The 12,216-nt window shown below is 45.0% G+C and overlaps 1 protein-coding gene across 3 annotated transcripts in view; it reads right to left on the bottom strand.

Moving 5' to 3' along the window:
• myo1b (myosin IB) overlaps window positions 1-12,216 on the bottom strand; it is a 55,019-nt gene that overhangs the window by 28,562 nt on the left and 14,241 nt on the right. For all 3 annotated transcript variants that reach the window (XM_068572190.1, XM_068572191.1, XM_068572192.1), the window contains exon 4: window positions 2,231-2,325. In XM_068572190.1, coding sequence (XP_068428291.1) covers window positions 2,231-2,325 — 95 coding nt within the window. The remainder of the gene's footprint in view (window positions 1-2,230; window positions 2,326-12,216) is intronic.

Raw genomic sequence — 12,216 nt, 5'->3', positions numbered from 1 at the left:
ACTTGGCTGAACAGCTTCTTGGGAGTGGGGTTTTTAATATCCATGAGAGCTTGAGAGAACCCAAATAAAGGCCGGTGCAAAACACGATTCGTCATACTTTACGGTGCTCTCCACTGGCTCCCTTTTATTGTTGTATCACTGCATTACCCGACCCAAAACGATTATTATTATCGCGTGTGTGACTGACAATCTCACAGCGTTGACAGTCGCTCTTGTTCAAACGGCCGTGCGGCTCGGTGGATCCTGATGTCTGCTGCCAAAGTTCTACAGCGGAAAGTTGCGATGTTAAATATGCGCTCCTGCCAGAGATCAATGTGCAAATATGAACGCTGCGTGCGTCACATTAAAAATACAGGCAATGGATTTAGCATTAGTGCAGCAGGGCACAAAGACACAAAGGCATGGCGAGGAATTCACATCATAGTAAGGAAGGGGCAGCCACACATGCATAAAACCCCATGATTAATGGTCCCTTTGCTATACAATATTTACGTCTGATGTACATATTCCAAAGAAAATGTATTTTATCTTTTTTTTTCCAGTTTTTCTCACGATTAAAGCCACATGGTTTTAAAAATCGGTACCAAATGGACGCTGCGATTACAAAGGACGCCCGACACTTAACTTCTGTCGCACACACGCAAATCCAGAGTCGGAGTTTGTGACAACGAGAGGAAAGTATGACTGGTCGTCTGCGACTTTACTGTACAGGAATGTATTTTAGTATTAAACTGAGACTTCCTTCCTCCAGCTCGTTCTCTGCCAGCTCAATATGCATTTTACCTGCACCACATCACTGAAAACAGAGATCAGGAAATTCCATTCCTCTTGGCTTTCTGTAAGGTATGCATGTAATACTGCTCCCCACCCGAACATAGCCACACTACTGTGATACCAACTAAATAAAAAAACAGGACCAGGAACGCGAACAGAGTCCTCTAACATCAGCAGGCTCCATGTTTCTAGTCCAGTGCACCGTCAGACGTGAGCCTGTCAGACAGCCAGGAAACCATCTGGAAGCTGCTGGTCTTCTTTGATCCGTACTCCTCTATCATTTAACACCCTCTCCTTATACAGGTCATCAAAGACTTAGTCACGTTTCATGTACCAACATGACATTCAAAAAAATTAAAGAAAAAAAAATTGCAGCAAGCTGCTTTTTGATCTAAATCTGCACTGTGGCGTTACACACGACAACCCTTATCTTACAGCTGTCTTTACAAAACACGCTTTGACTACACTTACAACAAACGTTTGTTTATCACTACAAAAACAAGAGGGCCGACCAGACGAGAAGCCTGAGGATACATTTTATCTCTCCTGGGACGCATTAGCTTATTAGCTGTTCTTGGATCATTTAAGTTAGTTTTTTTTTCGTGTCTTTGTATAAACTCGAGCAGTGCCCGTTTCCAACAGGGCCGATTGATCGCTCTCTGGTATTGCCGCTTGTTGCTTTTGGAGAACTGCTCATCCCAAAACAGCTTCACCCTTGAAGCTTCACTCTTGACACTGCGCTTCTCGCAACGTGGCCCCCTCTAGACGTGCTGCAGCACATTTCACAAGTGTCACAGAAGCGACTCCCGGCTCGGCTTCGTGGGGCGCTCGACAAGCGAGTTGACTTTTTCACAGAGCAGTTCAATAGCTTGTTGAATTCCCCCTCTGTCTTCACGCCGCCCTGGCTCGTGGGTCGGACCAATTCACCCTCCTCTGGGTAGATGCCGCTCAATTTGGTTCTGCGGTAGGTGCCAATGTCCAAACCCTGGCGGAGCGAGCAATGGATAGTGAGCTTGTGACCCGGCATGTCGTTCCGCAGTGTAACAGTTACCGGGGGTTCCTTCTCTATATGCGACACTGTGTACATAATACACGACGAACAAATGTGTCTCGTAGCTCTCGTGAGCTCGCACTCTGCGCTACACTTCCTGGGGTTCCCATCAATACACCCGCCAAGCGGGAAGTCCACGGGATGAATGGAAGATCGGAAGACAGGCTTGGAGACAGAGACTCCTTTCATTTTTGTGAGATAAAGATCGTGTATGTTTTCACTGGGAGCAAACACATTGCTGATATCAGCAGCTGCAAGGTGAGGTAGGATCCAGGCATGATATTGAAACAAGGCGATGCGGGCGCATGCTGCCTGACGTGAGGCATTACCTTTCAAGTTCAGCGCACAGACATCAAGATAAAAAAATGAAAATAAAAAAAAAGACCGAGCAAGCGTTTGGCATACCGGTTTTTCCAGCCCCACTCTCCCCTGTGATGAGGATGCACTGGTCCTTGTCCTGGTCCCTCAGTGAACGGTAGGCCTCATCCGCCAAAGCATAGCTGGAAGACAAAAAGGCACAGAGTCATAAGCTTTCATGGTACAATTGCATGTCCTCAGCTTACATAGCATCCTTATTTTCAAAGTACTTTCCAGGATATTTCGGGAGAGATATTGGGGTAACAGAAGTTCAGAGTAATAACACAGTGCTATGCCAGGCCGCAAGGCGTCCATCCTAATCAATAGCATGCAGCTTCATTGGGAATTAGGTCGCATCTGTAGAGTACCGGTAGCCACAGGACCGGAGGGACTTGCAGCTTTATTTAGCCACACCGGCTGGTTCACATTTGGGATTTGGCTTTGATAGTTGGAATACTGACCATTTCCTGCTCCTTTCTTCCCAACTTCACTTTGATACTAATGCTGCTCAAGCTCCTGCACCCCAAATGCAAACAAGAACCGTGACATGCTCGGAAGCCTTTTTCCCCCGTCCTGTATGTGACAGTTAAAACAATCAGTTTACATTACCGTGGGAATTGTTCCTGCCGCTAAACAAAATGAATCTGCTTTGCGCCCTGGCGGGTGTTTGATTAATACAATCACTCACTGTAAAATATCCCTGGGTGGATTAGTGAATGATAAAAGTAGAGTGCCTATTATAAAGCGAAGCCTATTGTTATACATTCCAGGGCAGTGATACAATGGGAAAGTGGGACTGATTATTGCAGTTTCAGCCCCCACTGGATTCCAGAACAATGCATTATGTGTTCTCTTTATGCAGAAAAATCCCTTAAGGTTGGAGAGAAGGGTGTGGATGTTGAGAGGGACATATCACAATGACACTTGTTTTGTTTAATCTTTGTTCGGCACAAAGAAGGAACACTAAAGAGTTTTGCAGCTTTCATTTGGCAAGCAAACAGTCATGTACAGTGCTGCGAGGCGCGTCTTCCAACTTTCTCCTTCGGCAAGACACGAGACTGCAAATTAACTCACTTAGTCTCCTGCACCCCCCCCCCCCCCCCCCTCACACACATACACACACACTTTGCCATTACTCAGAACGTCTTTCCAAAGACCATGACTGGCAATAGCTGTGATTATGCCTTATGCTGTTGGAAAAATTGGAGACTAGGTAAAGTGGAGTTGGAAGAATGATCATAAGATTATCATGATGAGCTCTGTCAGGTCGGACTGTACCGGTGGACCATCACAGAAGGGAAGCAGGAGGTTAAAGGTGCCCATGAGCAAGACGATGAATTCATGATGAATTCAAATATTTGAGTCCTAATGAAAGTCCTAAAGTGCTCTTGGTGTTAAAGTCTGTGTGGAGTCGAACATCTTTTTTTCTAAGTCTTAAGTCTTCATCAAATTTGTGACTCGGGTCCACACCTCTGATATCTGCCATCTCTCCAGGAGGGTTATGTCTTAATGCGAGTCAAAGCTAGCGGCTTCTGAACGTTCATAGTAATCTCTCAGCATTTTAAATATCAAGCTAGATCAACACTTCTAAGTCTCGTGTTTTACATCAAGTATAAAAAAGGTAAATATAGCTTGAGGTAATTTTGGAGGAATGCATTAAATGGTCTCTCCCCAGTATCTAATTTGGTCTAATTCCTTGCCTGGGGGTTAGGGGCACTCCAGGTCTAAGTACCGTTAATCGAGTCTTTATATGGGAGTGCTAGACATGAACGCAGGGAGGAATGTCTGACATTTACAGATGCTGACAGGGGGTTTAACACAACACCAACAATATTGAACTTGAGTCTGAAATGAGATGTTGCACTCCGAGCATGGTTGCTCAAGTCATATTTACTTGTAGATGCAAAACTCTCGTCGGATATCAAAATGTAGCGTGGCGGCAACGAGCTAAAAAAATCTGTCGACGGGGTTCAAAGTGATTTCTGAGGGAGATGTTCAGGCTGTACTTCATCCTATACACTGCAACGCTGCCTCACACTGCAAATCATTATCTAGTTCAAATATCCACGAATACAGCAAGACATGGAAAAAGAAGCTAATGTCGGAAGAAAAAAAAAAAAAGAAATAATCTAATTTGGGGTACAGCAACTAAATGCATCAGCGGAGTCGGTGTGGTTAGAAGCAGAACTTGGAGCGTATAATCACACGCTGAACTAACACTGACCTCCAATTTGAGAAGTAGCTGATTGCTCGTAAGAAGCCGTGACAGTTTGCTCAGAGATGGACGGCCAGATGAACGCATTCCAGGCCGCAATACAAAGTTACAGCTCAGGCGGGCTAATGGAGCTTAAGGTTCTAATGGAGATTCGGGTTCTGCACCATCACACATTGTTTGGGACCCGAGCCCGTGCAGCCCGGCAACCAGCGCTCTCCCTCGTCGGGAGCGCGGGTCGCCACCCGACACACACCCTCGGGAAATCGGGTAGAAGCAACTTCCTTTGAGCCAAGCTGCCGTCGTGAGCCGATGGGCACAAAACATCCCTGCAAGCTGCACAGGACGGTAACATTAACACATGTGTATTGCATACAAATGATGCAATGCCGCCACACTATTTAACTGATCATTATTAGCCAAGAAACTAAGCAATACCCCCAGCAAAATGTGGGGGAGAAGCTGGTGGAACAATGTTTATATGGAAGTCAACAATGCAGGTTTTTAAAAATATTTTGAGAATAAATCTGCATTGCAAAAGTTTATACAAGGAAATAACTGCATTCAACACACATGGGATTTGTGGTGAAAAATACTAAATGTAAAATGAACTTTACAGCCAACATTAAATGTAAATTTCTACAGCCCTCTTTTTTTTTTCCTTCGCTTTTCTGTCTGGCACAAGCCTCTCGCTCAGAAATCCACACCCACACGATCTGTAATCACAGCCCGGCCCCTGCCCGCTCCTGTACACAGAGTTTGTGTGGACGAGACTCGCCACAGGCCATTACGTCACTGCTGAAAAGGGCAGCACAGCGCAGCAGATGTCTGCTTTGTGAAAACACTCCCTTTGCCTGACCTCATCCTGACAATGAGCAAATCATCACACAATTATGTCGCCCCCAAAGAAGGCCAGTGGGAGACGGGAGCGTAGCGGGGGAAGGTGAGGGCTGTGAAATAGGAGTGGGAGGTCCTTTGCACACACAGAGGTAGTTGTATGAATACGAATGGCCACCACATAATCACAATATGCAAATAGGGCCAGGAGAAGAGGAAGCGGGTGGCCACACCCAAAATTGTGTATATTCAGATTATATAAAATGTTGGAATGTTGAACATTTAGACACCACCGATCTCTCGCCAGATACTAAATCTGTATTATTCTTTTTTTACTCCCACGTACAAAAGCAAGAAAAACAAGGCAGAAATGGAATTAATTAATGTTCACCCCTGCGGCTGCAACATTGTGCTGTCATTAGGACCATGAAAGCAGTGTGAATAGCAATTGGCTGGACCACTTCACACACAGGGAATTCAAAGATGATGAAGCACCAAGGTCACCATCAAAAGGCAGAGGAGGCAGTGACTGAGGCACTAAAATCCCAGAGGCCTCCCTGATCAGTGTGTGTAGCTGTGTGTGTGTGTGTGTGGGAAGGGGAGGGGGGGGCCTTGAACCATAAGTGCCACTTGGCACCTCCCCTTCACATCTGCCTGCAGGCTGTAATTTGGACATGCACGTGGCAGCGGTGAACACAAAGCCACACTGGCATGAGGTAAGCAGTAGAAAATAGCCGAGTCAGTTTTTTTTTCTCCAACCAACCTGTGGTAACTGGGGCACAGGAGGAGCCGATGGTCCTGCAGTGAGACCTGATTCTGAGGAGGGTGGAGTACTCCAAAAAGGCGTCATTCAGAGACGCTAATGAAGCTGTAATATATGGTCTGGAGCGCAGCCCAGCCAGCTACTGGGAGACGACGGGACTTTTGCAAGCAATAATAATCCGTCTCTCTCTCTCTTTCTTTCTCTCTCTCAGAACCCTGACTTCATACGGACAGGCGGCACATTTAAATGCGCCTTTCAAAGTACAACTTTGTTCATTTTCCAGCCGTAAAATGCAAAAACCTGTTCGGTACTTTGATGCTAAATCCAGCTATGTTTCTATTCTGTGTTTGTATCCATGGTAGGGGAAAAGAGAGGGGGGGGGGAGGGCCTGGGAGAGCTCAGCGTGATCTGGCTCCTCCAGAGGCCACAGGAAATCCGCCTGGCTCTGTCGGAGCAGCCAAGGAAGCCACACTTTCCTGACGCTTTACGACCAGGTGGAAGAGTTGCAGGCTTCTCTCTCACACACACACACACACACACACACACACACACACACACACACACACACACACACACACACACACACACACACACACACACACACACACACACACACACACACACACACAATTCAGCTCAGCGACATGCATTTGTTGACGGACGTGCTGGTGCGGGTCGGACAGATGTGGCCCATCTGTGTGTATTGGATATGACAATGTGTTGCTATAAAGCAGGTGGCGAGGAAAGGATCTGACACAAGGTCATGATAGCTAAAGAGCACCCTCAGTGTGCAACGTACAAGGAGCAATAAGGAACACCTCCAACTCTCTAAATTAAAAGCTCGGGGTGAAGCACCGCCGCCACAGATCTCTAATTTATCAACACTCGCTCAGGGTTGCCCGAGACCTCGGCTAAATTACTCATTGATGCTCCCCCGCCCATACATCAAACTTCTGGGGTAGGGGGCTTTAAAGTCCAGGGCTTTAATTTACTTTACTGCACAGCAATTTAGTGTTCCACAGCAGGGGAATACACAGCTTCAACATTGTCTGATCCTTGGAAAAGCAGGAAAGAAGCATGCTGAGCAAGTTAGCAAGACGTCCTCAAAGTAATACTGAGACAAAGACTCTTCTGAGCCTCTTTTAGCGGTTTGAGGAAATCAGCATGGAGCATATTTATAAAAAATAAAAAAAAAATAAAAAAAAGATTCAAATGACTCCCAATTATCAGTTGTAAAGGGGCTTAAAGACCGTCTGAAACTGCAATGATGAATGGAGGTCTTTTGCCTTTGGCTAGAAGATATAGAAAAACACTTTTAAGGGAAAGAAAAGAAGAAACACACACACACGCATGGCCACATGTGCACAGCCGCAGGCAAGATGATGGAAACAGAGGAACAAGATGTATTTGTATAGTCCAGAAAGCTACAGCTCTGTCTTTCAACTGTGGCACTTCCGGCTCTCGGAGGCCTTGCAATGTAACACACAACTTGCCACGGTCACTAGAATGACCATTTTTAATTGGTTTACCTTCAGTCGACATTATATTTAGACACATTTCTTCGTTTTGTGAGGATGACCTCTGACCCATCTGAAAAGTGGACGACGTCTCATCTACTGCTACATGATGAAACGACTATTCTTTTTGATTTTGAAAGAAAAATGAATGACGTGTAATCTCTGAGCCGCACAAGCATCGCAAAGACCGCCTGCACAGTCGCACCCACACAAAGACTGCAGAGGACTAAACTGCCTTATTTAAGTACAGGATCACTTGGCTTCTCTTCAAAGCAGCAACAGGCTACATAGGATGATCATGTGACCCGCTGGGCCCATTCAGACAGACATTGTGGAGAGTCATTGTGGGTCTGACCGACAGTGTAATGTTGGTCCTGCAGCGGCACCACACTGGTGGGTGACGACATGTCCCGCTCCACACCATGAAATGAGGCCACAGACCAGCTGTAAGGTTCTCGAGGGGTCCTTTTTTCCAGAGCCCAAAAAAAAAAAAAACGGAGCATTTTTACCCTAAAATTACACGCTGTGGCGGCGTTGTGCCAGAGTCGTTTGGTTCAGGAAAAGAAAAGCCGGCGTAATGGCGGCAAAATTGTGGGATTGCTGCGTAAAAAGGGACTCGGGGGGTTCCTGTTGCAGCCTTTGCTGAAATAAAGACCACCTCTAACAAAAAGTTGAGTGAAAAAGAGCTTTAAGTGAGCCATTACATGCAAGAAAACATAGCCTCTGCATGTAGTTTGACTGAAGGCAAACCGTAAATCTCTATGTCTGCATCCAACAACCCAATTCAATTGGGCACAGAGTAGATCAACTGGATTCCATTTTTTAAATTAAAAAAAAACAAAACAGTGATAACTTTTGATAATCCCCCACTCCAATGAATCAACTTTTTAGAATACAAACTACCCACGCTCTAATGTAAAAAGCGAACTTGGCAGCGGACACTTCCCGACACGGGCTTAACCCCGCTGCGATGTCAGATTAGTTTCCCCATTAGCGTTTACAGTTTCTCTGTGACACGTCCGTCTGACCCGTCGGGCTCACAGTCGGGTCCTGTGGGAGGTCTTGGCCGCATTTCCGCAACCAAATGAATCCTCAATCTGCACAAATGACTTCCAAATGACAGCTTGTTTGATTTCGTGTGACCAATCGCAGCGGCCCAGCGGTGACCGCGCACCAGCTGCAGCCGCTGAGCTGCAGGAGCCGAACGCTGATGTTCCTACATTGTTCATATCAAAGCAACTACAGTACTGCTGCGTACAGCTATATGCAACAAAACAAAGCAGATTAAAATACAGATGGGGCCTAAAAAAAAAAAGGGGGATTTGGTCGCAGTTTGATGCAAAAAGTCTGTCTTAACATAGTGATGCAACTTCTTTTATTGAAGGAAATAGTTCTGGATTAAATAGAAACATGTGTGCCCCCTTGATGATTAGCACCAACAAAAACATACATTGTCAAATATATCAGACTCCACGGTAGAACATTATTCTAATCTGCCGTGAGTCTTATCTGTTTACCTTCATTATGGTATGCCTCGACCGTGTTGTTACGCAAGCTGTGTACACAGATAAAAGCTAATACTCATTGTTCGGGCTATGAATAGAGGGAGTCTACAATGGTTTTGGCACGGCCACAGATAAAAGAAAATCTATAAAAGAAAATCTCCAGCTCACAGAAGCAATACATGACAGCGAGGGCAATGTGTAATCAGTGTCGCGTTAATCAGCCGGTTGGTGCGCTATCTTTGAAAACAGGAATTCATAACCGTTCACTATTAATGATTGCCACTAGGTTTGGTAGTCGCAGCTACGATGGGCGAACGAACCGAACCTGGTTCACGCGGCGCGAGAAATTCAATATGCAAAAATGGCACGGCCGTTCAAATGTCAATACGACTGATGATTAAAAACTATTGTCTTAACTAGCACCAGCGTCCCGTGGCAGCTACGAGTGAATGTAAGATAAGCTGTAAGCCATCCTACCCAAGGACTCCGAACTTGGGGAAAATCCTTGAGTTAGGACTGTTTTGTAATTGCTAAATCTTATCTAAAAAAGGTAAGATCCATAAATACAATAAGGAAACATGTTTCTGTAATACAAAAAGTCCTTGAAGATAAGATAGGAGTGTTGCGTCGACTAGACCTGCTGCCTCGATGCAAAAATATGGCAGTGGATTATGAATGGTTGCATCATCCACTTTAAAACATTTGCATTTTATTCTCGAGTTAAAGAAGTGGGTGGACAAAACACCACACACACACACACACACACACACACACACACACTTTCCCGATCGTGTCTCTCGAGGTTCAGCCCGCTCACCATTACGCCAACACACATGCTGGAGAGGACTCACTCTGCCCACCTGAGTCAAAATGCCATTTTAACAAGTGCCTACTTAAATCTACCTACGCTCTGGTTCTGTGCGGCAATTCATGTAGGCCTCTTTGAAAGCAGTCTTATATAAGACCAGAGCAGTGTACATGTGGTGTGAGCTTGTTACCGAATAAAAGAATGCAGTGACGGAAACAGATATGCTTCCCGGAGACGTGCGTGTCCGTGGCTCGTGTCTTTCATTTGACAGTAAGAAACAAGAATATCAAACAGAGTAATGTTAGTTATTATATAGTCCTTATTTATTAAGGGCCTCTTGTGATATCAGTTGTCTTTTTGAGTCCGCTGTAGTCACACAGCTAATATCAACTTGGAGAACTCAATTAATCCACAACAAATGGAGGTGAATGCTGTGTTTTGTCAGATAAATTTTAAAAAACAGTTATAAATACAGTATTTCACTCCAACATTCTGAAGGTAAGCCAGATACAAGGGTGCAAATGGATTTGGATGAGCTGCCGAAACTAAATTATAGAGTGAATTTCCGACTTTTGATCTGTGTTCCGACTGACGACACTGGAAAGGTAAGCACAGGTATGATGCCATGACGCAGCAAATGGCTCCAAAGTCCATCCTACCGGCGCCGTGTTTCCATGGGGCTTTTATCTTGATCAAACATACAGCATATAACAACTGTCTATTGCCTTTTCTTCATATTGGAGATTAATCCTTACACAATTGGTTCAAGTGTTGTGTCACACAATAAAAAAAAGGCAGAGGTTTAACACAAAGAAGTCTGAAGTGATGCCGGGGCTTCACACACAGCCAACGCAACTAATGGAGCGAAATACGAGACGCAAAAGCCACGCGCACAGTTTCAATGCAAAAAAAAGGTTGAGAAAGTCGTAATAGTCGTAATGCAAACATAAAGATCATGTAGGAGGAGACGGCTCAGAGGCAATGCTTTTAGTGTGATCTGGTCAGAGGCACAAGTAGCTCACTCCCCCACGCGTGATCTCTAGACTTCTTTGACATGAGCGCAGGCATATCACTGGAAACTGCAGTTGTAGCACGATGCAATGTAATGCGAAGAGTCTTCTCATTGTGTGATATTAAAGGAGAGACAACAAAAGGATTTTAACGTCATACTCATTCTGGAGATATGAAAAACATATGTATTACTGTGTGGAGTAATACAGCAATTACACAAAAGCAAGCCTCGGATCTTTGCCAAAGTGAGCTACAATCCCAAGTGACCTTGGTATCATCATGAAGCATGCTCTGACGAGCATTTCATGTGCCTTTAGACAAAGAAAATTAAAAAAGGGAGATAAGGAGATATTATTTCTTGGTGTCAAACCTCGACAAAGCAGATTTCATAGCCAAGCTGTCCCAACCATGTGCATAACAGCTGAAGACCCTGACAGACGCCCTGCACGGGGCCTCCTTGCGCCATTAGCCAGTCGCGATGCCCGCCTGCAACCAACGCTCTCGAGGCACTAGGTATTGAGCGCAGAGCGCATCAGGGGTCTCAATACCTCGTTAAACTTTGGGGAAATACGATCCTACCCTAGAGACGTGGGGGGGCGTCGCTGCCCATCCCCACACACACTTCCCTCAATCTGTGTCTGGATTGGGCAGCAGGGGACATACAAAAAAAAAAAATACTCTAAGCCATCTGTAATGCTCTGTGTGTGGAGAAAGGCCACTGATTAGTTCATCTCTAATGCTTTGACTTTGTGTCGAGGGGGGAGAAAACACCTGCCAGTTAATTACGAGGCGTCTCATCTGGGCAAAGAAGCATTTTGCTAAATTGGCCGGCAGAGCAAATGATGGACACATGAGTGGTCCTCTAAAAACCCAGCTGGAGAGTTCATTCACATTTCCAGAGACATGCACAGCCACATGCTTTTCTTCTTTTTCTTCCATCCAGGTACTTTTGTTTTGATGAATGTGACATTTCACTTCAAGCACATGTTCAATATCACACAAATGTGGGACTGAATGGTACAATTTCCTAATGTAATTTGAATAAATCTTGCATTTAGTTGTATATTGTTGGTATGAAACATCTGTCACTTTCTCCAGAAAGGAGATTATTATCCATCTACATTCTCATGCCTTTGCTTTGGTGTGTTTTTCACGAGACGACTCATTTGCTTCAACTTAGTTGAAATGTTTTGTACCCGAGTCACAACCTCTACAATGTGATTTGGTAAACTTCACGACAACTGCATGGAAACATCCACCTTTTTCCTAAGTGATCAATATGTACCGTAGTGGCCTCAGGCTTGGCAAGAGCCAGGCTAAATCTGCAATAGGCCTAACTCTAATTAAGATGGAACTTAACAGGCAATTAGTCTGCTAACAA

The sequence above is a fragment of the Clinocottus analis genome, unplaced genomic scaffold (genome assembly GCF_023055335.1).
Source record: "Clinocottus analis isolate CAN_PGR_092001 unplaced genomic scaffold, fCliAna1.0.p SCAF_12, whole genome shotgun sequence".
NCBI lineage: Eukaryota > Metazoa > Chordata > Actinopteri > Perciformes > Cottidae > Clinocottus > Clinocottus analis.
Note: the sequence above shows the minus strand (reverse complement) of the source record. Positions and strands in the feature narration are given on the sequence as shown.